Below are 21,244 nucleotides of genomic sequence, written 5' to 3' on the forward strand. Positions count from 1 at the left end.
TAAGCATATTTGGCTTTTGGCTTTTTTTTTTTTTTCCCTATTCCTGCCAACTTTGGAGTTTGAAAGACCAGGGGGAAAACTGCTGCACTGTCTCAGTCATTTTGAGTCTCTCTCACTAACATTGTCCAAGCAGCTCAACATCACCTTGCCCACTGCACAGGCCTGCTGTTGTCTGCCAAAGCCAAATATTTCACATGGAAGTCAGACGGGCAGTTTGCCCCCTCTGGTGCCATTCCAAAGAAACATGCTTGCGTGCAGGGTTGGATCGTTAATGCTTCCAGCCAGAACTCGAATGATCTCATCTCAGAAAATGATGGGAAACATGAGCCTTCTGACATGGGCCTCTCTGTGATCATGGTTCTTACCAAATCACAAAAGTAAGGAGTGCTAAGGACTTCTCTTCTGGGATAGAATCCATTCCCTCACGTCTAAGAAGGTGATCCTTTGAAAAAGTGCAAAGGGAAAGCCGGGCTGGCTCCACCCATTCTTGTTCTACGTGCTGCGTAGTTTCTGTGGTGGCCACGCAGTTAACTGTTTCTCTCACTGCTTCATTATGCCATAGCCCATGTAAAGAATCACGGCTTTAAGTGAAGGATCCAGATTGTGCCTTCATCAAAGAGGCAACTTATGGATATCATTGTTGATGCCCCTCTGGAAGGCCTGCATGGCTTTACTGAATGTCTGGAAGTTCGGGTATGCTCTGGGAAGGTTTGAGGGCCAAAATAGTAAGTCTTGTTGACACCTGTGATTTCTTTCTAGTTGAAAGAATTTGCCAACTTTGACTTTGATGTCTGGAGGAAAAAGTATATGCGTTGGATGAATCACAAAAAATCTCGGGTGATGGACTTCTTCCGGCGAATTGACAAGGACCAGGATGGGAAGATAACACGGCAAGAGTTTATTGATGGCATTCTAGCATCCAGTGAGTTCACTCATAGTTGCAAACATGGGTCACACCCGGATTCCTTGCACTTGGTGAAGGCCTGTGATATTCTGGCTAGTCTTTCTGAGGTTAAAGCTGTAGTCTTAAGGAAGAAGTAATGTAACTCCTTATTACTAAAATTAGCCCATCATTTTTATGGAAAGAAGAACTTCATTTTGAAGGAAAGAGGAGCTTCATTTTGCTGGGAATTAAAAAACAAAACAAAACAAAACCGGTCTTGTTTGATAGTATGGCAAATAAAACCTGTTTGAAGTATAGGTTAAGAAGCCAACTTTGTGAATGAGGAGGTTCTAAGTAAAATGAGAAAATATATTTTTCGTAATAACAGTTTCTGACATCTGTATAACAGCTTACAAAATACATGATCTCATTTTTAGCAGGAAAAATAATTGAGGCATAAAGTAGTTAAGTAACTTGCCAGGATCACAAAGCACATCTCGCACATCTCACAGCTGTGCTGCTTTTTATGGCTGGCCAGGACAGGCCTGTCTGCAGAGGTGATATTTGAGGGAAGAGTTAGAGGCAAGGGGGAACAACAGGTATGAAGCACTGAGGTGGGCGCGAACGTGGCATGTTCTAGGAATAGAAAGATGAACATGGCTGGGTTGTCATGATCTAGGGAAGTGGTAAGAGATGAAGTTGGAAGGATCAGCAGCCAGTTCATGTGTGGCCTAATAGGCCCTGGGGAAGAGAGTAGATCTGATCTCTTACTTACTCTAGAGGCAGTGGGAAACCACCAGAGGTTTTCACGTGAGAAATCTGGCTTATGTTTTAATAAATCACTCTGGCTACTGTAAGTGTTCACACTTCCTTTGGGAAGCAATTTGTCAAGAACCTAAGGCAGTTGCCTAAACATAGAAAACACTTCATCCTATTCCAAATTGTCACTATCCTGAAATCATCGAAGTATCCAACAGTAGATAAGAGTTGATGAATAAATTTTTATGTTGGATGGTAGATCTATGGGTAGTTACAATATTATGTCTTTTGGTATATCTGAAATACTGTTTTGTTTTGGTTTTTTAATTGCATGGAGGAGGAGGGAATCTATAAGCAAAAACACCAAAAAACTTAACAGTGAGTAGTCTTCAGGTAATCTATCTCTAGGTGACTTTTTAAAAAAAATCTTCTTTATAACATTTTATCTTCTAAATGAGCATGTATTGCATTTCAGAAAAAAAGCAAGACATAAATATTTCTTCTTTCAAGAAGTATTTGCATGCCCTCCAGCAACCCAAATAAGCCATCTTAGTTAATGTTCCAAATGCGATTATTTTTCTCCAGAGTTCCCTACCACCAAGTTGGAGATGACTGCTGTTGCTGACATTTTTGACCGAGATGGAGATGGCTACATTGATTACTATGAATTCGTGGCTGCTCTCCATCCCAACAAGGATGCTTATCGCCCAACAACTGACGCAGATAAAATTGAAGATGAGGTATGGGAAATTACTGTATTTTGAGCAAACTTTTGACCACAGTGGTTGGGTGCATTGGCCATATCAGCCCCGTGACTCATCTGTTATAAGATCATTATCTGGAGTCCTGTTTGGGGATCCTCATTTGAAGGATGACACCCCATAGGATCTCTGGCTGTTGAGCTCTCTCTTGCAGTCTAGATGACTTCTCACTCAAAAGACTCAACATCCATGTGATTCCTCCAAAGTTCACAAACCTACACACTCATCCCGGTTCATAGGTACCATGTTGCTTAGAACAGACGCCACTCTTAGTCCTAGGAATCCCACATTAGGATCCAGGGGCAGTGGTCTTCAAAGGAAGCACTTGAGGTGTAAAATGTGAAGTAGTGTTTAAGATGGTGTGTACTCACCAAGCTTTCTGCCTACTTAAGGGCTTTTTCACATTGGAAATCACACTCATCACCTTGAAAATAGAAAATTCATTAGTAACACATGGAGAATCTAGGATTTGTTAATCCAGAAATGAGAGAAATTAGTGGGGCAGGTCGTGAGTATGGCCTGGAACATCCCAGGACTGACTTCTGGAACTCAAAGGTTCCTAGGTGGAAATTCAAATCAGTTCATAATTTGCTTGATTTGATTTGCTTTTGATGCATATTAGCACATTTCTCTGAAGGAACTTCAAAGCAAATGTGTAATGTGTATTAATTTGGAGTAGAGGATAAATGCATGTATCAAAAGCTAAAACACCTCAAAGAAACAAAATGAATAGCTTTCTGCTTACATGTAAAAACCTTTGTTTCTCTAAGAGAAGTCTTGTTTTACCCTTCACACTTTTCTTTTTTTGTTGTTTACAACCAATAGGTCACAAGACAAGTGGCTCAGTGCAAGTGTGCAAAAAGGTTTCAGGTGGAGCAGATTGGAGAGAATAAATACCGGGTAAGGAAGAGAAAACCAGTCCTTTGTGGTGGTGGCCCTTACAGGTAAAAGCAGCCTGACACACAGCAGGCGGGGTGATCCCACCTTTCCGCTGCCAGTGCTGGGAGGACCGGGCCAGGCGGACTTAAGATGCGGTCACTCTCTGGCCCTCATGTGTGGATTCCAAATGTCAGGTGTCCTGTTGAGCTAAGCCTAGTGCCCTGCATAATTCCACCTGGAAAATAGTTCCGTACTTAGCTACAAGTAGCTTGAATGTGAGTTCCAGCACAGGAGACATTTCAAAGTCCTGTCTTTGGCTGACCAGAGTCTTTAGGGAGACGGTGCCACCTGTGCCAGTTATCTGAAGACTAACCCATCACCCCAAAGCGCTGCTCCCAGGCTTGGAGAGGGCTGAAAGAACTCTGTCAAGGTCCCAAGGGACACTCCGGTTGCTCTGAGCTGGGTTACAAATAAGGCCTAGATGGACTAAGGGGACACCAGCTCAGTAGTCTTCCCTGGAAAGCTGTGCTGTGGACATAATTCAACCATGAATTATGCTGTGTTTTAGCTGGTTTTAGGACCAGGGTTAGGGGATAGAAGGGATCTGAAACAACACTTCTAAAATATATTTAGCAGCTTATCCAGATTCTGTCAATTCCTAAGGAAAACCTAGGATTGATAAAGAGGGTTCAGATCATACGGTTATCTGTTGTTAGAAATAAGTTAGAAATAGGTCCATCAGATTAGTACATCAAAATGTCTTCAAAGTACACCAAAACCACCCTGGGCTACTCTTAGCTGGGGTGTATTGGATGACTCTGCCCTGGATCCAGCCCAGGGCATTTAGTAAGTAAATAAAACTGTAAGCAGTCTTGTGCTTGCTTTTTGTTGCTTTTTATTTTCTTGTTGTTGTTTTTTATTGTGAGAGAAATGAATTAATAAGAGAAATCAGTAGAGTGGAAAAGTTAGGTCTTATTAATTTGTAAAACCACGCCCCCTGGTAGGACCTTGTGAAGAACATGCTTAAAGACTGGTAATGTGATTGCATGATTTTCATTCCTTAGTGTTAATATGACAAAATGTTCTCTTTTTTTTCTATTTCCTCCATCCTTTACTCTTTTGTCTGTAGTTCTTCCTCGGCAATCAGGTACAGTGTGCCTTGCAACATTCTCCTCGGTGGAAATGGTCTGTGTAGCTCATGCTGCCTGTTCTTTGCTGTGGGGAGAGGACATGATCTGAAGCATGCCTGGGTCACATCTGGTTGTCTTACCAAGTGGAGAAACTGCCAGCAGGGCTAATATTATGAAGCTGTCTTAATAGCAGGATATAAGTATTTTTTTTAAAAGGAGATGAAATTTTCCATCCAAAATTAGATTGTCTAAAGCCAGTATTATGCAGGACTGGTTCAGGGGAATTTGAAGCTGTGATATCAATCCATCCCACTTCTTTTTAGAACAGGAAGTCAGAATAGCAAACAGCACAGTTCTGTCTTTTGACAGATAACATAAATTTTATGGCATACATGAAATCAAAAAGACTTGGGGTACTCTGTTCATATACCTTATTTACTTGTATTTATAGCATATTTTATTATAAGGTACCTGAGAACTGTAGTATAGCAATCATGATTTGGTCCTAGCCTGAAGTTGGCTGATTATGTCCAGTTAGCCAGAATCTAAGGGATCAAATTAGACTTGCAAGAGGAGATTGAATGCTTTTGACTCCACTTGGTAATTCTAACCTTATAGACCTTTTGAGGGCTCTGGGGTCCTGTGTCTTCAAATGGAAGGAAGTTGCATGGGTAAAGTCTGTCTTGTGATGTGAAATCAGAAACACTAACAGTTGATTTGAGGCCCTCAGTCAGTGTTAAGTCCCAGGCACCGCAGTAATCATTCACTACAGTAATATTCTGGGCCAGTGGGAGGAACAGAGGGTAGAAACAAAAGACAAGAACAGTGAAAGAGGGCTTAAAATATCATTGCAGCACAGTGCTGGGGCATACCTCAAAGCTGGGCCTGTTTCCCAATACCTGCATGTGGGACCCAGGTGTCCTCTGAAGTGGCACTGATGTCCCGTCCAACGCTTCACTGACTGGCAGAGGGTCAGACAAGTTAGTTCCAATGTTGGAACAGAATCACAGGGTCCGTTTTGTGCATGAGGCACCTGCGATCTGAGGGCGCCCATGCTGACAGTCACACAGCCAGTGTCAGAGCCACTGCAAGAACCCGGGTCATCATAAGGGATTTTCCAGTTAAGGGAACCAAAGTTACTGTTGCCCCATGACATTTCTGGCATCTCTGCCTCACTGATAGCCCAGCTCTGCCAGGTTTGCACAGGTTTCCAGTTTTAGGGCTGTGGAAGCCCCTTTTCCCACTCTCATCTTGGCCTCAGCGTCCCCAGCCACTTCAGATGCTGGCTTGGATCAAACCCCCTTTTTCCTACAGCTCAGCAGAAAATAGTTAAAATCTTTCACAGAGGGCTTTAGTAAGAAGTTAAGAAGAAGGAAAGATGAGTTAAGTGGAGTATTTCTCAAAGCTGACAGACACATAAGTGACATTAAGGGTAAAGTACTTCTTGGTGTCCCTTCCTGCTTCACTGTGGAGGACATAGAGGCCCTTATTTCTTCCCTCTCCTCACTGATCCACAGAGGACCCTGAGGAGTGACGTGAGTGACTCAGGCCTTCCCTGCACTTGGATGTGGCAGAATTCTCAACCTCTCCCACAGGGCCTCCCTGTTTCCTCTCTTGGGCAGCTCCCTCAGGAGCCAAAGGGGCAGCTTCCTTCCAGGACAGGACATTTATTCCCTCACATCTCTGGGCACCCACTTCAGTGCTTTTTATACTACACCATGCTGTTGCTGTGGTCACTCTGTATAAAATCTTAACAGCTGTGGGAGATGACAGATGTAAGACTCTTCATTTTCAAAGTAAAGGACTGGGGAGTGGGGTGGTGTTTTTTCAGTCCCCTTGCTGTCTATGTGAACAGTGTACTTGAGCCATACAGAGTAATACAGAGAATTACCATAGATACATTAATTTTGAGGGAGGTTGGTTATGTGTCCTTGTGAAACATCTTTTCTGGCATTTTCAATTTTTGTGCCTTTTTTCAGAGTTATGGTTCTCCTTTATAACTTGAGAAATCTTAATTAGCTAATTAGTCCCTTCACTCTTTAACCTACCCCAGCATTCTCCTTGAATTACATAATTTTAGGAATGCTATTTCTCCAACAAATGTTTGATTTTTATTTTGGGATTTCTTCATGATGACTCCCTTTTGTTGCCTCTTACCTTATTTTAGGAAGAGGGTAATTTATGCAGTAGGAAATTCCAGATGTTAGCAGGGATGTTAAAGGAAAAGGAAAACATAAATTTCAGAAAGTCATGCTTATCTTAATATCCCAAAATGATTGTTGAATACTATTTATAATCAAAGTTACATTTTTACAGTATAATTTTAATTTTTTCAACTAAATTTTAGTATAAATGCATAGTCATTTGCTCAGCTAAAGAAACTTTTCTGCTTGGTGACATCACAATTAGAGAATACTGAGGGCTTATTTCTGAAAACCTTGTGTGGAAAATCAAATTTCCTTCTAAGCTTGTAATAATAATGATGCTTGCAAGGGTTTCCTTAAGGCTTGAAATAGTTATTTGCTGTTCTCCCTTTACCTTTTGAGCACACTGTATTCAGAAGTTGACATCCACTTTATGTCTACCTTTTATGAAAGTAAATGAACATAACAATTTTATTACTGCGTTTTAATTTGAGCAGAATGTTTAAAAGAATTGAGGTGAGCTAACATTTGTCCTTTGCCCTCCTCCTTTTGGTGCAGGGGGAGGGAGCATGACCACCAAAAGTTAACTTTGTCCCGAAGGACAGACTACCAACACCAGTCTTTACCTTGTTATCTCAGCTTTTCCATATTTTAAATTCTATTGTGAAAAATATCAGATAGTTAAAATTCTCCCCAAACTGTCCGATTGTCATTTGTCTCGTCTGAATACAGTCTGCTGTGGGAAGAAGGCCTCGGCCAGCCCTAAGGCACACTTACTCATCCCTGTCCCCTTGGCTTGCAGTTTGGGGACTCCCAGCAGCTGCGGCTGGTCCGCATCCTGCGCAGCACCGTGATGGTCCGAGTTGGTGGAGGATGGATGGCCCTGGATGAATTTTTAGTCAAAAATGACCCCTGCCGAGGTAAGGAATCTTCCCTGCTTACACAGAGTGTCATTAGTGGGTCTGTTTGGTTTTTATTTTGTTAAGCTGCCCAGATAGTGCTCTACCAGCACAGATTAGAACTTGGGGGTATCTGAGTAGAACAGGAAGAGAAAGCAGGAGAGGTTGATGCCATCAGGCGAGACAGGCTTCAAAGGACGCAGTAACAAGAATTAGGAATTTATTGGGGTCTTCAGATGTTTCAGTTTGAAAGGTGTTCAGTTAACATTAGCCTAGAAGGGAGCCTAATGAAGCCTTGAGGTTCGTGGTTAGTGATCCAGTTTCCCCTGCCTGTAATTCTTATCCTGGAAACCCAGGGAGAGTGTTGAGCCCCTCCCATGCAGGGAAGGACTGGGGGATCTCCCTTGGCTGGGAGAGGGGATAAAGAACACCTAACAGTGAGCCCAGGCACTTGTCAGAGAGTTGATTACCCAACTAAGACCGGGGCTATGAAACACAAGGGGCGGGCCTGCTAGCCCCAAGCAGAAGAAGACGGGGAACTGAGTATGAATGCTGGCACCTGCAGCTCCAGGCGTGTGAGGTCTGCCACAAGGCCAAGTGATCAATTTCCAATGGCTAATTCCTCCTCAACTGCATCCTTTCCTTTCTCCTGTTAGCCGAGCTGCATGTGGGTACACATGAGGCTCCCCCACTGTTTGCCAGTCTGTCTTTCTTGACCAGTTTCTGCGTTTCCTGCTGTCTCTGTTTTTTTGTGTTTATTTTTTTAATTCTAGTTCACCATCCTGGGAGTAAAATAAAGCGCTCTGATTCCAGCTCTTCGATTTCCAGTCAGTCTCCCATAGGTTGGCTTTTAAGCTTTGTCCCCCTTACCCACACCCCAGCCCGTTGGGAATGGCTTTTGCTTCTTCAACTGTAGCACTTCTTGGCTCTATGGTATCTGCTGCCTTTATGAATGCTTTGAAATAGTCCGGCCATAGCTTTTCTAATTATTAAAACTTGACAGAGCATAGAACACTTCTGTTGAAACAGTACCCATGGAATTTGTGAGTTTCTATGTATTTAACCAACACTTACATAGTTTTTTTAGGCACTACACACTGTTAAAAGCAGTTGACAGATAACACATTTACACTGCTGTGAGGTATAGATTTTTTACTGCCTCCATTTTACAGAATAGGAAACTAAAGTATAGAAAAGTTAAACAACTTACCTAAGGACAGACAGCTAGTAAATGGCAGACAGGATTGCAGTCCAAGACTAGTGTGGCTCTAAAGTATGTGCTCCTGATCGAGGTGCTCTGTGTCTCAGAGGCTAACATACCCTCCACCCCTTCCTGGGTGTGGATTGCTGGTTCAGCCTGAGTAACTTACTTGGTAAGGCATATTTATAAACCTGGCAGAAATGTTTACAGTTTACAGTACAGTTATATAACTTCTTTGGAAGTGATTTATAGTCTTATTTTGAAGTGTTTAGAGCTAAAGGGTATAGTTCTCACATGAATTCAGAAATGCCATAGCTTCTCTTATTTTAAATGTCATTCTGCATTTACTCCAGCAAACAAAATATAGATAGTGAATTTTGAAAGCACCTATTCTGATAAAAACTTGAAAGGGTTTAATCAGTTTTAGAAGTTACTGTATCGCAAACTAATTTCCTTGATATAAAAGTCCTCTTTCATTGTTTTATATCAGGAGCAGGAGCCATATATATGGTTTTAACCATAACTCAGTAAAATAGCATTATTCCTTTGCAAATCTATTAGTAAGGTTTTATTTATTTATTTTGTCCTGTATGATTGGTCTAAACAAACAGAAGAGACGTTGCATGTGACATTTTGGAATCTGGATGCCTGTTTGCTGCCTGCTGTACTTGCTCTGTTGACAATAACTTTATGCTGATGGCCAAGGGCAGCACTGCTTGCTTTGTTCTTATGTTAATAGCTAAAAACTAGAACTCCCACCCCCCACACCCAGGAAGTTTGGGAGGGCCGTCTAGTACCTATTCTCTATGGAACATAGTAGCCTTTTCAGGATTCCTGGGAGCAAACAAGGTAAGGCTTTCCTCTGTGCCTCTCCAGGAGTGCCCTCCTAGCACCCAGTAATCCTCTTGATTCCCTTGATGGCAGAGTCCCAAACTCCCCGGCGGTCTTAGATGTCATAAATCTAGTGACAGGATGAGTATTTCTAATCAAATAAAAAGTTGCGTGAGGAATGAACACTTGGGCTGGGGAAGATGTACAAAGTGGCTGGGAGGGCATGGGCATCACAAAGAGAACGGTTCCCTGAAGCTCTCTGGGATTCTGTGAGGATTCACGTGGCTTCTAGAAGCACCACTTGAGGGAGATTCTGTATTCATTTGTGTTGCATTTCTTTGGCTGTTTGGACCACAGAGAATATTAGACTGAGGCTAGAACACAGGTGATGACAGTTCCTACCAACATGAACACACCTTCCACAAAGCTATTTCAAAATGCAAGGGAAAGCTCAGACGGTACAGTGCTCTAGCCAAATGTGTGAAGTGAAAATACTCAGCTTGGTAGGTTCGTGACACTCCTAAAAGTTGGAGGTTTTAGCTTCTGAATTCATCCATGGTCAAGGAGACCATGATGGTTTGAATGGTGATGAAAAACAAGGCCTAAGAACTAGGTCCATCTTTATCTGAGGGTGTGTTTTTGAGCATTAGACAAGTTAGTTCCCCCAAATAAGTGAAGAGCTAGAAAACTTCATTTATGATGATTGGAAAGACAGTTTGGTTGAGAACTCATTGTTTTTCTTTTTCTTTTTTTTTTTTGGTGGTAAAAATACACATAAAATTTACCATCTTAACCATTTGGTTCAGTGGTTGTATTACTATCACATATCCATGGAGCTCTTTTCATCTGGTAAAACTGAAACTTTGTACCCATTAAGCAGCTTAGAACTCAGTTGTAACTAGCCAACATCATGTGGCCAGTGTGAGTCCCTTAGAAAATTGGTGGCCCCAGGGCGCCTGGGTGGCCTAGTGGGTTAAGCCTCTGCCTTTAGCTCAGGTCATGATCTCAGGGTCCTGGGATCGAGCCCCGCATCGGGCTCTCTGCTCAGCAGGGAGCCTGCTTCCCCCTCTCTCTGCCTACTTGTGATCTTTCTCTCTGTCAAATAAATAAATAAAATCTTTAAAAAAAAAAAAAAAGAAAAGAAAAGAAAAAGAAAATGGTGGCCCCTTTGGTATTGAAAACCTGAAGTAGTTGCCTTCAGGGCCTGGCCTCCAAGATTGATCTTTAAAAAGTCATGATCAAGTAAGTGCTTTTAGAAGATGCTGGGTGAAAGCTAAGAAGGTTTCTTTACTGTAGAACTTTCCAGAGATTACAAAACACTGATTGCATTAGGGATCTCCCAAGGGTGAAGGAGTATTTATTGAACTCTTTTTGTAGAAACCCCCTCAAAAACCTTAGTTTAGGAAACTCTGCTGTAAACAGTGGAAGACCTTGGAAGGATTTGGGGCCATTCCGAGCTATCACGTTTTTATTTAGAAATTCCATTTGGGGGGATGAAATGAGAAATGAGACCAATTGGAAGCCATCCAGGGTGGAGGAGATGTTCCATGAATCACATAAGTGTAAGGGGGTATATGGGGTGGTGTGGAAATGCTCTGGGTGTCCGAGAAGATTTAGAAGATACAATCAGAACAAACTACCATCAGGAGGAAGGGTCCTATGTTGACTTCCCAGTCTCTGGCTCTGATGTCTACTCAGTCATTGGATATAAGGTTCTGACATCCACGCAAGGGTCTGAGCAGGGGATATAATTGGAGTCAGGCAGAACCATATGACAGCAGTGAAGTCACGTGGGTGAACTCGTCACCACCAGGTTCAAAGTTTAAGAGGGAGAACAGGACTGTGAACAGAACTAGGGGAACATCAGTGTCTAAGAATGGGCAAGAAGGAAGAGAAGCAGGAGAGGAGGTGTCCTGGAGCCAAGGGAAGAGAGTATTTCAAGAGGAGAGCAGGTAGTAATCCCCCCAGGTGCAAATTACAACAGCAGAGAGTGGTCAGATTATCAGATTTTTACCTGTACACATAAATATGTGTGCACACATTCTTAATAATACAGAGAGCATTAGCCAGAGTGAAGTAAATTCAGTGTCCTCATACGTTATTTTGGAGAATGTACATTGGTATAAAACTTGAGGGATCGACTGACAAATACAAGAGATCTTATGTATATTCTTTCTCCCCAGAAAATCCACTTAAAGAAATTTATCCTAGGGGAGCCTGGGTGGCTCAGTGGGCTAAGCCTCTGCCTTCAGCTCAGGTCATGATCCTGGGGTCCTGGGATTGAGCCCCGCATCAGGCTCTGCCCAGCAGTGAGCCTGCTTACCCCTCTCTGCCTACTTATCTTTCTCTCTGTCAAATAAATAGATAAAATCTCTAAAAAAAAAAAAAAAAGAAGAAGAAGAAAGAAATTTATTCTAAGGAAATCATGGCATAATGCACAAAAACCTTTTACAAGTAGTTTGTCACTACTTGTGACATTGTATACATTGTTTTAAAAATTGTAAGCAAATTAGGGTGCCTGGGTGGCTCAGTGAGTTAAGCCGCTGCCTTCAGCTCAGGTCATGATCTCAGGGTCCTGGAATCAAGTCCCACGTCGGGCTCTCTGCTCAGCAGGGAGCCTGTTTCCTCCTCTCTCTCTCTCTCTCTGCCTGCCTCTCTGACTACTTGTGATCTCTCTCTGTCAAATAAATAAATAAAATCTTAAAAAAAAAATTGTAAGCAAATTAAAAATACAACATAGGGTTGGTTAAATAAGTTGACATCCATATGATGAAATAACACTTTACAGCTAGTTGAAATTATGTAAGACCTCTCAAGCATGGATGAATGTTCCTGATGTCTTTGTATTTAAGAATATATATACACAGTTCACACACCAACATTTTAATGGTGATGTCCCTTAGGTTGTCAGATTAAGGACTTTTTCTCTTTGTACTTTTCTGTATATTTCAACCTTTGCACAGTTTAAAGTTATCAGTAATAATTTGCCAGGGAGATTTAGGTGGTGTGAGAATGGGAGCCTGAGTGGGGTGGGGGACGAGTGGAGAACCACTAGTGTAGTTGAGGGTATGAGGAGCCAGGGAGTAGGAAGAGCACTTAGATGGGAGACGTGGGTTCTAGTCCCAGCCCTGCCACGGCTCTCCTTGACCTCAGCCTCTGTGAGTGCTTCACTTCCTTTGTCTGTGACAGGGACTTCTACCAGTCACTGGTGCTCAACTGCATGTGTCACACTCTGCAAACGGTGCAGTGTGTGGAAAGCTTGATGTCGTTAAATCATGACATGTTAAATACCCCAGCCCTCATCTGAGACACCATTTCAGAGTCTTCCCCTTGTATCACTCTGTTGTTCTTGTCTGTTGTTCTTGGCACAGAAATTAACTATTAAATGTTTACTAAAACTACATGTCTGAAATTCTGTACGGCTCAGGGTCACAAGCAGTTCTTTCAGGGGTAAACCCTCGGCTGAGTCATAATTTTCATTCATCACTGTTATCTTAATGCTTTTGCTGTGTGCCCACTGTTAGGCTGGGCACATTAGCAAACACAAATAAAGAAGTGTAAGTCCTGAATCCAGTTATCAGTGATGGAATGTCTTACTGAAATTTCTGTGTTAGTGCTGAAGGAAGTTCTCTTGAAGAATCATTAGTGTAGACACAGACAAAAGCACGGAGTCCAGAAGATGGATGAGTAGAGAACCCACAGCCAAGGAATGAGCCTCGAGGGGCACATTCTGTTGGGGCCTGAGGAGGAAGGAAACAGCTTAGCATTCACAGACCACCCAGACATTGGGATCAGCCTAAGGAAACAGGCCTGGATCAGGAAGACCTGGTTGGTTACTGAGCCTAGACGGTCATTCAGGTTTTGATATCCACGTCAGCCCTCTTAACCTGACACTTGGAGATGTTTTGTCAATATAGTATATTGACAAGAATTTGATTTAGGAATTTGGAACTACCCGCTTAGACACCCATGCAACCTGATTTAAAATCTGATTCTTTCAAGATTATGCAGTTCTCTTGAGGACATGTAGGCCTGAGCAGAAGAGGGGGTCGGCACAGGTACCTCAGATCTGCTAAAGTTGTGGTTCCTGGCCAGAGTGAAAAATACTACATTAGAAAAGAATGACAAACGTTGTATGTATAACAATTGATTCCCTTTTCCCAAATTTCACCAGCAGTCCTCTTTGTTCAGATCTACTTAGCATAGTCTAAAAAGTAAACAGTATAGGGTAGAAAAGGAGGTAGGAGGTTATTGCAGAATAATACCTTTTGGTGAGAAATAATCTAAGGACATGTTCCACAGGACTGTTTCTTTTAAGTTAGTAGTATCTTTCACGTTTAACGTTTATGTTGGCCATCCTTGGAGTCTTCTGACCAAATCCAAATTTTAAGTTCCAGTCATACAGCTGCAGAAAGCCATAGGACAACACCTATTGGCCTTCAGAGCAGTTTCCAGATTGTTTCCACTGTGACGTTCCTCCCATTTGCCATCATCCCTTCAGCTTCTTGTTGCTTTCAGGTTTTGAATTAACGTTTCTCACTGGCAAGTTTTGTGCATGGTCTTGATCTTTCTCTCTCTCCTCCCACATGTATACTTCTTAATGATTTTATCCTGATCTTTCTACTGTCCTGAGTTCCTGGACCCCTTCCCCAGTATAGGGGAATTCAAATAGAATAGTTGATTTCAATGATTTTTCAACACTATTTAGTTACCACGTATCCCGCAAAATCTGAGCAAAAAGTACACATGTACTATGAGAGAGAAAAGAGGGGTTTTGATTTAATGTCTGAGGTTTGTGCACTGCTGCATCTGCTTTCTTTGATGTTGAGTTATGGTGTGCTTGCCCCAGGGGACAGTGCCAAGGCAGGGTCATTACCACAGAATGGCATGGTATTTTGTACATAAAGTTCTTCATCATGACAGACCAAGGGGCTGATCAGTTAATTGTCTGCTGTGGGTCGTAATATGAATTTATTTCTACTTCAGAAGACTCCACAGAGGGCACTACAACAGTAGCCCTTGTAACTGTGATTGTGGGGTCAAGCAGCTGTCTGACCATCAGAGATACATGTTTTTTTTTTTAAGATTTCACTGACATTGTATGTGTGTGTTTTTCCTTTTTTTAGCACGAGGTAGAACTAACATCGAACTTAGAGAGAAATTCATCCTGCCTGAGGGGGCATCCCAGGGAATGACCCCTTTCCGGTCACGGGGTCGAAGGTCTAAACCATCTTCCCGGGCTGCTTCCCCGACCCGCTCCAGCTCCAGCGCTAGTCAGAGTAACCACAGTTGTACATCCATGCCGTCTTCACCAGCCACCCCAGCCAGTGGTACCAAGGTATGTACTGACCTCACTCGTGGCCTTCTTCCTTGTTCCCATATTTCCAGGTGGTCGTTGTGGAGGGTAGCCTCTGAGTACTTTCACAAGGAGAGGGACATGAGGACCTACAGACCAAGCTCTACCTAGACCAGCCTTTCCAGGCCCCAGTTGATAACTGGACCTTTAAGATTTTACTCTGAAGGACATTTATTAAAATATGAACTCAGATTGTTAAGTAAGAAACACTTTTTGCTATGTCTTTTCCATCCAGAGTTACTAATGTTGGAAACCCAGGCATTATCTGTGCAGCCAAAGCTAACGGTTAAGTTTGTTTTGACGGGCTACTTATGAAGAAAGCTGTTGCCTTTCTGCCTGGTCCCTTTTATCCTGTTGAACTGATGCCTGTTTTGTTTTATTTTCTGTTTCTTTAAAATGCATTGTCTTCTATTTTTCGTGTTCCCAATTTGCTTCCTTTCTGTTCCATTTTCAATTGTTCCCGTCCTTCCCTTTGGATTTCCGTTTCACAGACTCCACTTCAGTTCTCTCGCTGTTATGACAAACCCTGGTTGGTAAACAGTAAAGCTGGCACCCCTGTCAGGGACAGCCATTATCCTGACCTCCAGCTGCCCAGCCCCGAGGTAGAGTATGGTTTTACTGACTAAGGACACAGTCAAGACGAGGCCCTTGCTAATGCCCAGACCTTGATCAGCTACTCTTCCTGACACGAGTCCATGCTCTTTTCCGTCTCTGTGGTGCTTGCTGTCACAGCTGATTCATCTAGACAAGTGTTTTTCAGGGGTTTCTAACTCGGACTCACCAAAATTGGAGATAAATAAGAGATGCCTAAAATCGGATTAGACAGCTTGCTAACAGTCTTTAGAATGTTGGTTTTTTCCAGGGTGATGAACATTGGTCATTCTGGTAATCTGTTTATGGATATTATTTATAAAACTCAGGCCTCTCGGAGTCTCCAAACATGAGCTACACAAACGAGTTATGAACACTTGAAATTCAACTGTGGTGCATGTTCAGCCATGTTCTATCTTTGCTTAGAACAGAAGAATGGCTGGTGTCCCCTGCCCTGAGCCACGTCCCCAGGGTGCTTGGTATCACCAGACTGGTCTGAGGCATGGGTGCTGCCTACTTCAGCCAAGCCCACTATCAGTGGACACTGCTCTGAAGCTCAGATTTTAACTTCTGAATTTCTTGGCCTCATCACTTGGGTATCCGAAGCCTTGATCGGAATACACAGGCTGGCAGTTAAGCATGTTTGAGTGCAGTATTAAAATGCCCAAAGCATTTTTGGAAGAGCAGTGTTTTAGAAACAAATCACCGGCCAGTGGCTTGTCTGATAACAGGAAGATCTGCGTTCTAGCTCCGGCTGGGAAATACTGGATTCTTGTGCCTCAAAAGATAGCATTGCCTTTAGTCACGCAAAGCTTCCGCCTGAGAAGCGGGAAATGTTAAGAAGCCAGTGCCTGTGAATGGGCTGCTGCTTTGGGATTCATCTGCTCCAAGCTAAACCTCCAGTTCAGAAATCTGTCCAGTTGAGAACATAATCTGGGGACCTCTTAGCACCAGAACCCCAAGACTCAACATGCTTATCTTGCATATCTTCTTCCTTAATGGCTCCAGTTTCATGAAAGTATGGAACATTCTTTAAAATTTTAAATGTTTTAATTATGAAGTACAAAAGACTCACAGGATTCAAATAGGCCAGGCTTTTTGTTTTGTCTTAAGGTTTTAACTTTTATTTTGTTGATTTCGAGGTTTCACCTTTCCTTACCTGTGGGTGTTGTACAGGCCGTGTCCTGACGTGGACTCCCAGCCCAGGGGCTCCAGGGCTGCAGTCTTCCCCGTGGCCGCACGCACAAGCGGTAGCTTCTGAAACTGGTGCTCTTACTCCTCTGTGGGCCAGGAGGGTTTGTGCGTGAACATTAATCACTTTCTGCGGCTTTCTGCTTCTTCTTTCTAAATTAAAGAAATACAAGAAACACAATGAAACGGGTTGCTGTACTCTTTCCATTTGTATAAACATCTTAAAGGTCCTGGAAAACAGTTTACACAATTGATTTCAAAGAAGAATTAGAACATCGTGTTGTGGCATGAGTGGTATTTAAAATAGACTTAAAATATTCCTTCTCCAAATTAAGTCTACTACTATCTTTTTAAAAAAGGCAAAAAAAAAAAAAAAACCTCAAGTGGGAAATGTTGCTCCTCTCGGTAGCAGTAATAATATATATTTATCCAGCTCTTTTTCCACTAGGAAGTACTTCTACACATGATTTATTCATTCAGCAAGTTTTTATTGAGCCCCTCCTCTGTGCCAGACACTGTTTGAGGTGCTGAGGATGTGACCATGAACAAAATAAAGCTTAGACTTGAATGCAGGTGAGGCTGCAAACAAGGGTGGGTGTACCAGATCGAAGCAGGGGAGGAGTGCAAGATGGGGTGGCACTTTAGTAGTGTGGCAAGACCTCTCTGGCCTTTCTAGCCACGCCGCTAGAAGGAAACAGGAGTGAGCCACACCCACACACATATGGGGTAGCCCACTGGATTGAACAAGAAGGAATGTGGTTATCTGCATTTCTTTGTGAGGAAATAGATCTCAGCTTGACTGAAGTTCATGCAGTCCTGCATCTATTGAGATAGGGTTGGAGTGATCGCTGCATCTCCATACTAAATGTTTACGGTGTGAACCCATCTTTCAAGTTTTTAACCCCAACACTTTGACACTTGTGAATATTTGGACTTTTTTTTTTTTTTTTTTTGCCATTTCTAGTAGAAATTTGTCAGTGACATAAAATTTGTCAGTAGATATCTAGTAGAAGTTTAGAAGACATTGTAAAATTCCAAATTGGAACATGAGACCTTTTGTGGAGTACAATTATTAAAATATATACCCGAGGACACTTTCAAAATAAATCTTTTGTTTTCCTGGACTTTTAATTTGCTTTCCAATCAATTAGATGTGAGGAGGCTTAAATAGACCCTTTAAAATTGAATTTCAAAAATTTTATCTAGTAAATATGACCTTTTATTTTATTTTATTATTATTTTTTTAAGGTTATTCCATCAACAGGCAGCAAGTTGAAACGACCAACACCAACTTTTCACTCTAGTCGAACATCCCTTGCTGGTGATACTAGCAATAGCTTTTCCCCAGCCTCCACAGGTGCCAAAACAAATCGGGCAGGTAAGTACCTACCCCTGTTCATAGGTTTTGGGGTGAAAGGGGAGGGGGAGTGGCCAGGCTGAGAACTGGAGAACAGCAGTCTCCGAGCAATGCCCTACTGCTCTCCAGGGAGCAAGTGATGAGAGATGCACTCGATGAGTGTATCTCCAGAGAGGCCCGCAGATTTGTTGCTGCTCTTTCCTTTCCCTACCACCATTGTAGCTAGCTATAGCTATGCCTTCTCAGAGCAGAGGCTTCCATGGCTAAAGCCAACCCCCCTGTTTTCTAATTAGGAATGACCATATTTGAGAGACTGTAGAAGGCAAGAGAGGGGCCTTCTGAAATGGGCCTTCCTCAGAAGGCCATTCAGTTTTGGGACTGGCAGTTTGCTAGTAATTTTTTCCAACACTATGATAGCTGCTGGCAAGCTGAGAAAGTCATCACCTGTTGATGTTCCTCATGGGAGCCTAGGAATTGGCCTCATTTCTGGCACGCTTTTCACCCGGCCCTGATGCCCACCCCCTCTAGCAGGCTCTCTGCTATGCCCAGGAGACTGAGCAGTCCTGCTCAGTGCCACTTGGGGGGGCCACACAAGGTCACTGTGCTCCTGAGAGAAGGCAGGCTTCTCAAGGAGAATCACAAAGCCAGAAAAGGTTTCAAGCCACTGTTGTGTAGGTGGGGAGATAGGGGTTCCAGAAAGGCCCTGATTTGCCCAGGGTCACATGGCAGATCAGGTGGTATTAGAATCAGAGCCCCAACCTCTCATCACTCTTCTCGCCACCCCCCACCCCATGTTGTCTCTATTAAGTCTGCTGCTTTATTCTCGAATTCCAGACCCTAAAAAGTCAGCCAGTCGTCCTGGGAGTCGGGCCGGGAGTCGGGCCGGGAGTCGGGCCAGTAGCCGGCGAGGAAGCGATGCCTCGGACTTTGACCTTTTAGAGACACAGTCTGCTTGTTCAGACACTTCGGAGAGCAGCGCCGCAGGGGGCCAGGGCAACTCCAGGAGAGGGCTCAACAAGCCTTCCAAAATCCCAACCATGTCTAAGAAGACCACCACTGCCTCCCCCAGGACTCCAGGTCCCAAACGATAACACTGTACAAGCACCCCCAAGCCTCTATCCACTTTGAAGCCTGCTCCGTACATTGGGTGTATATTTATTCTGAACAGGAGAAGTTATATTGTTAAAAGTGTAAAAGAATAATTGTGTTATGAAGCTGCCTTATTTTTTTTTTCTTTTTGTAAGTTACTATTTTCATGTGAATATTTATGTAGATAAAATTTGCCTCCTGGTAACCCTGTAATGGATGGGGCCCAGAAATGAAATATTTGAGAAAAACAAGTGAGAAGGTCAAGATGAGAATGTGTATTAAAAAAAAAAAAAGGCTCTAAATAGGGTTTCTGCGCGGTGCAGGGTTGTAAACCTGCTTTATCTTTTAGGATTATTCCTAAATGCATCTTCTTTATAAACTCGACTTGCTGTCCCAGCAAGATAAATTATATTAAAAAAAAATAATAAGAATCCTGCAGTGTTTAAGGAACTCTTTTTTTGTAAATCACAGACACCTCAATTAGCAAGAACTGAGGGGAGGGCACTTCTGCTTTTTCCAATGTTTTTAATGCTGTGTGATTTTAGCTAAAGAGAGGGAACCTCCTCTGGTAATGTTTGCACATGATCAGCAAAAGGAATTCATTGCAATACTTTGAATCCTGTCTCAGTACTGGGTGTTTAAAGGTCAAATAGCTGCTAGAATTCAGGGGTAAATACGACTGTTCAGAAAACATGAAAACATTGGGGTTTTTAAGAGTCCTGGTTTGTAATGTCCTATCCAGCCCAGCCACCAATAACTCCTATGCTCACCGGGACCCAGGCCCTTGGGAAAGGGAGACTCCTTGGTGGCACTGTGAATTACAGATTTATCTGCATTTTTGCTATTTATTTAAATGGTCGATCAACTTCCCACAAACAGGAATGAATTCCACGAGCCTATTCTGAAAATGTGGACATAAAACAAACACTTGCTCGTCCTTTAAAGGAGTTCACCAGCACACTTGTTAACAAGTCCCGTTTGCTTCCGTCTTTTTTTGTGAGTAATAAAGTCAACTGACCAAGTGACCATGAAGAGGGGCTGTCTGGGGCTCCTTTTTTTAGCTGCTGTTCCTCTTCAGCTCCGACCATGTTGCTGTGTGATTATCTCAATTGGTTTTAATTGAGGCAGAAACTGAAGCTCTACCAATGAACTGTTTAAAAACAAGACACACTTTTGTATTAAAATTGCTTGCAGTAACAAATTTGTATTTCCTGATTTTCTTCTCAACTATTACCTTAAATTAACTTGTTACCCTGGGTATGATTGTGTTTTAGGTACTTAAATGCATTATTCAAATCAAAATATCTTGGTTGATAAATTATGGAGCTCACCAACAGATATTTTTTTCTTGTTTATTTCATCCTTGTTGATTTTAACAAAACAACAAAGAAATCATCAGGCTATTGCTAATGTAGATCTGTGGGGAATCTGCTCCACTTAGCTGATCACACAAATAACAATATGTAAGAAAATTTTGGTATTAGAAATCACAAAGATCCCAGGGTTGAGAGGGTGGGGCCAGTTTCTCTTGGTAGGCTGAGATTTCTGGTTAAATGATAGAATTTCAAAAGCGGAAGCAAAATTGGCCAATAGATCTAGCTCTTTTCTTTTCCAGATGGTGACACTGGAATGGGAAAGTGGGAGAAAGGGTTATCTGCCTGAGATCAGAGAATTAATAAATGGCAAAAGTGGACCTTGAATGAAATCATTGATTCCCTATTGAAGCCTGGCATTTCTATTTCCTCCAGCCCCTAGTTGGCTTTATAAGAATTAGAACAGCCAAATATTATGTAATTCTAATAGGAATTAGGCTAGGAAGTAACAAGAGAAGTAGAAGTAGGAAAAAGGGCTTCAAACTCGGGCCACCTGTGTTTCTGATCATTAAGCCATACATACTTTCATATGATCAGCAACTGGGTAAGAAGGATACATGTTTGCCACAGCTGTTTGATGGAATTTTTTTAAAGATTTTATTTTATTTTATTTTATTTTATTTTATTTTATTTTATTTTATTTTATTTTATTTTATTTTATCTTATTTTATTTTATTTTATTTATTTTGACAGCACAGGTAGGGGGAGTGGCAGGGAGAGGGAAAAGCAAACTTTCTGCTGAGCAAGGAGCCTGGTACAGAGCACAGTCCCAGGTCCCTGGGATCATGACTGGAGCCAAA

At 42.4% G+C, this 21,244-nt stretch overlaps 1 protein-coding gene across 20 annotated transcripts in view; it reads left to right on the top strand.

The window, feature by feature from the left end:
• Positions 1-20,409, top strand: part of MACF1 (microtubule actin crosslinking factor 1) — a 338,037-nt gene extending 317,628 nt beyond the window's left edge. For 8 of the 20 annotated variants that reach the window (XM_059377367.1, XM_059377366.1, XM_059377358.1 and 5 more), the window contains 10 exons: positions 760-922; positions 2,228-2,382; positions 3,229-3,303; positions 4,412-4,429; positions 7,359-7,476; positions 8,229-8,297; positions 14,614-14,825; positions 15,335-15,445; positions 17,874-18,003; positions 18,817-20,409. In XM_059377367.1, the coding sequence (XP_059233350.1) occupies positions 760-922; positions 2,228-2,382; positions 3,229-3,303; positions 4,412-4,429; positions 7,359-7,476; positions 8,229-8,297; positions 14,614-14,825; positions 15,335-15,445; positions 17,874-18,003; positions 18,817-19,073 (1,308 nt within the window). In that variant the 3' untranslated portion in view covers positions 19,074-20,409. The remainder of the gene's footprint in view (positions 1-759; positions 923-2,227; positions 2,383-3,228; positions 3,304-4,411; positions 4,430-7,358; positions 7,477-8,228; positions 8,298-14,613; positions 14,826-15,334; positions 15,446-17,873; positions 18,004-18,816) is intronic. The other 12 variants (XM_059377364.1, XM_059377373.1, XM_059377374.1 and 9 more) reach the window with 7 other exon arrangements.
• Positions 20,410-21,244: the final 835 nt, after the last annotated feature.

This window comes from Mustela nigripes, chromosome 14 (assembly GCF_022355385.1).
Source record: "Mustela nigripes isolate SB6536 chromosome 14, MUSNIG.SB6536, whole genome shotgun sequence".
NCBI classification, from domain to species: domain Eukaryota; kingdom Metazoa; phylum Chordata; class Mammalia; order Carnivora; family Mustelidae; genus Mustela; species Mustela nigripes.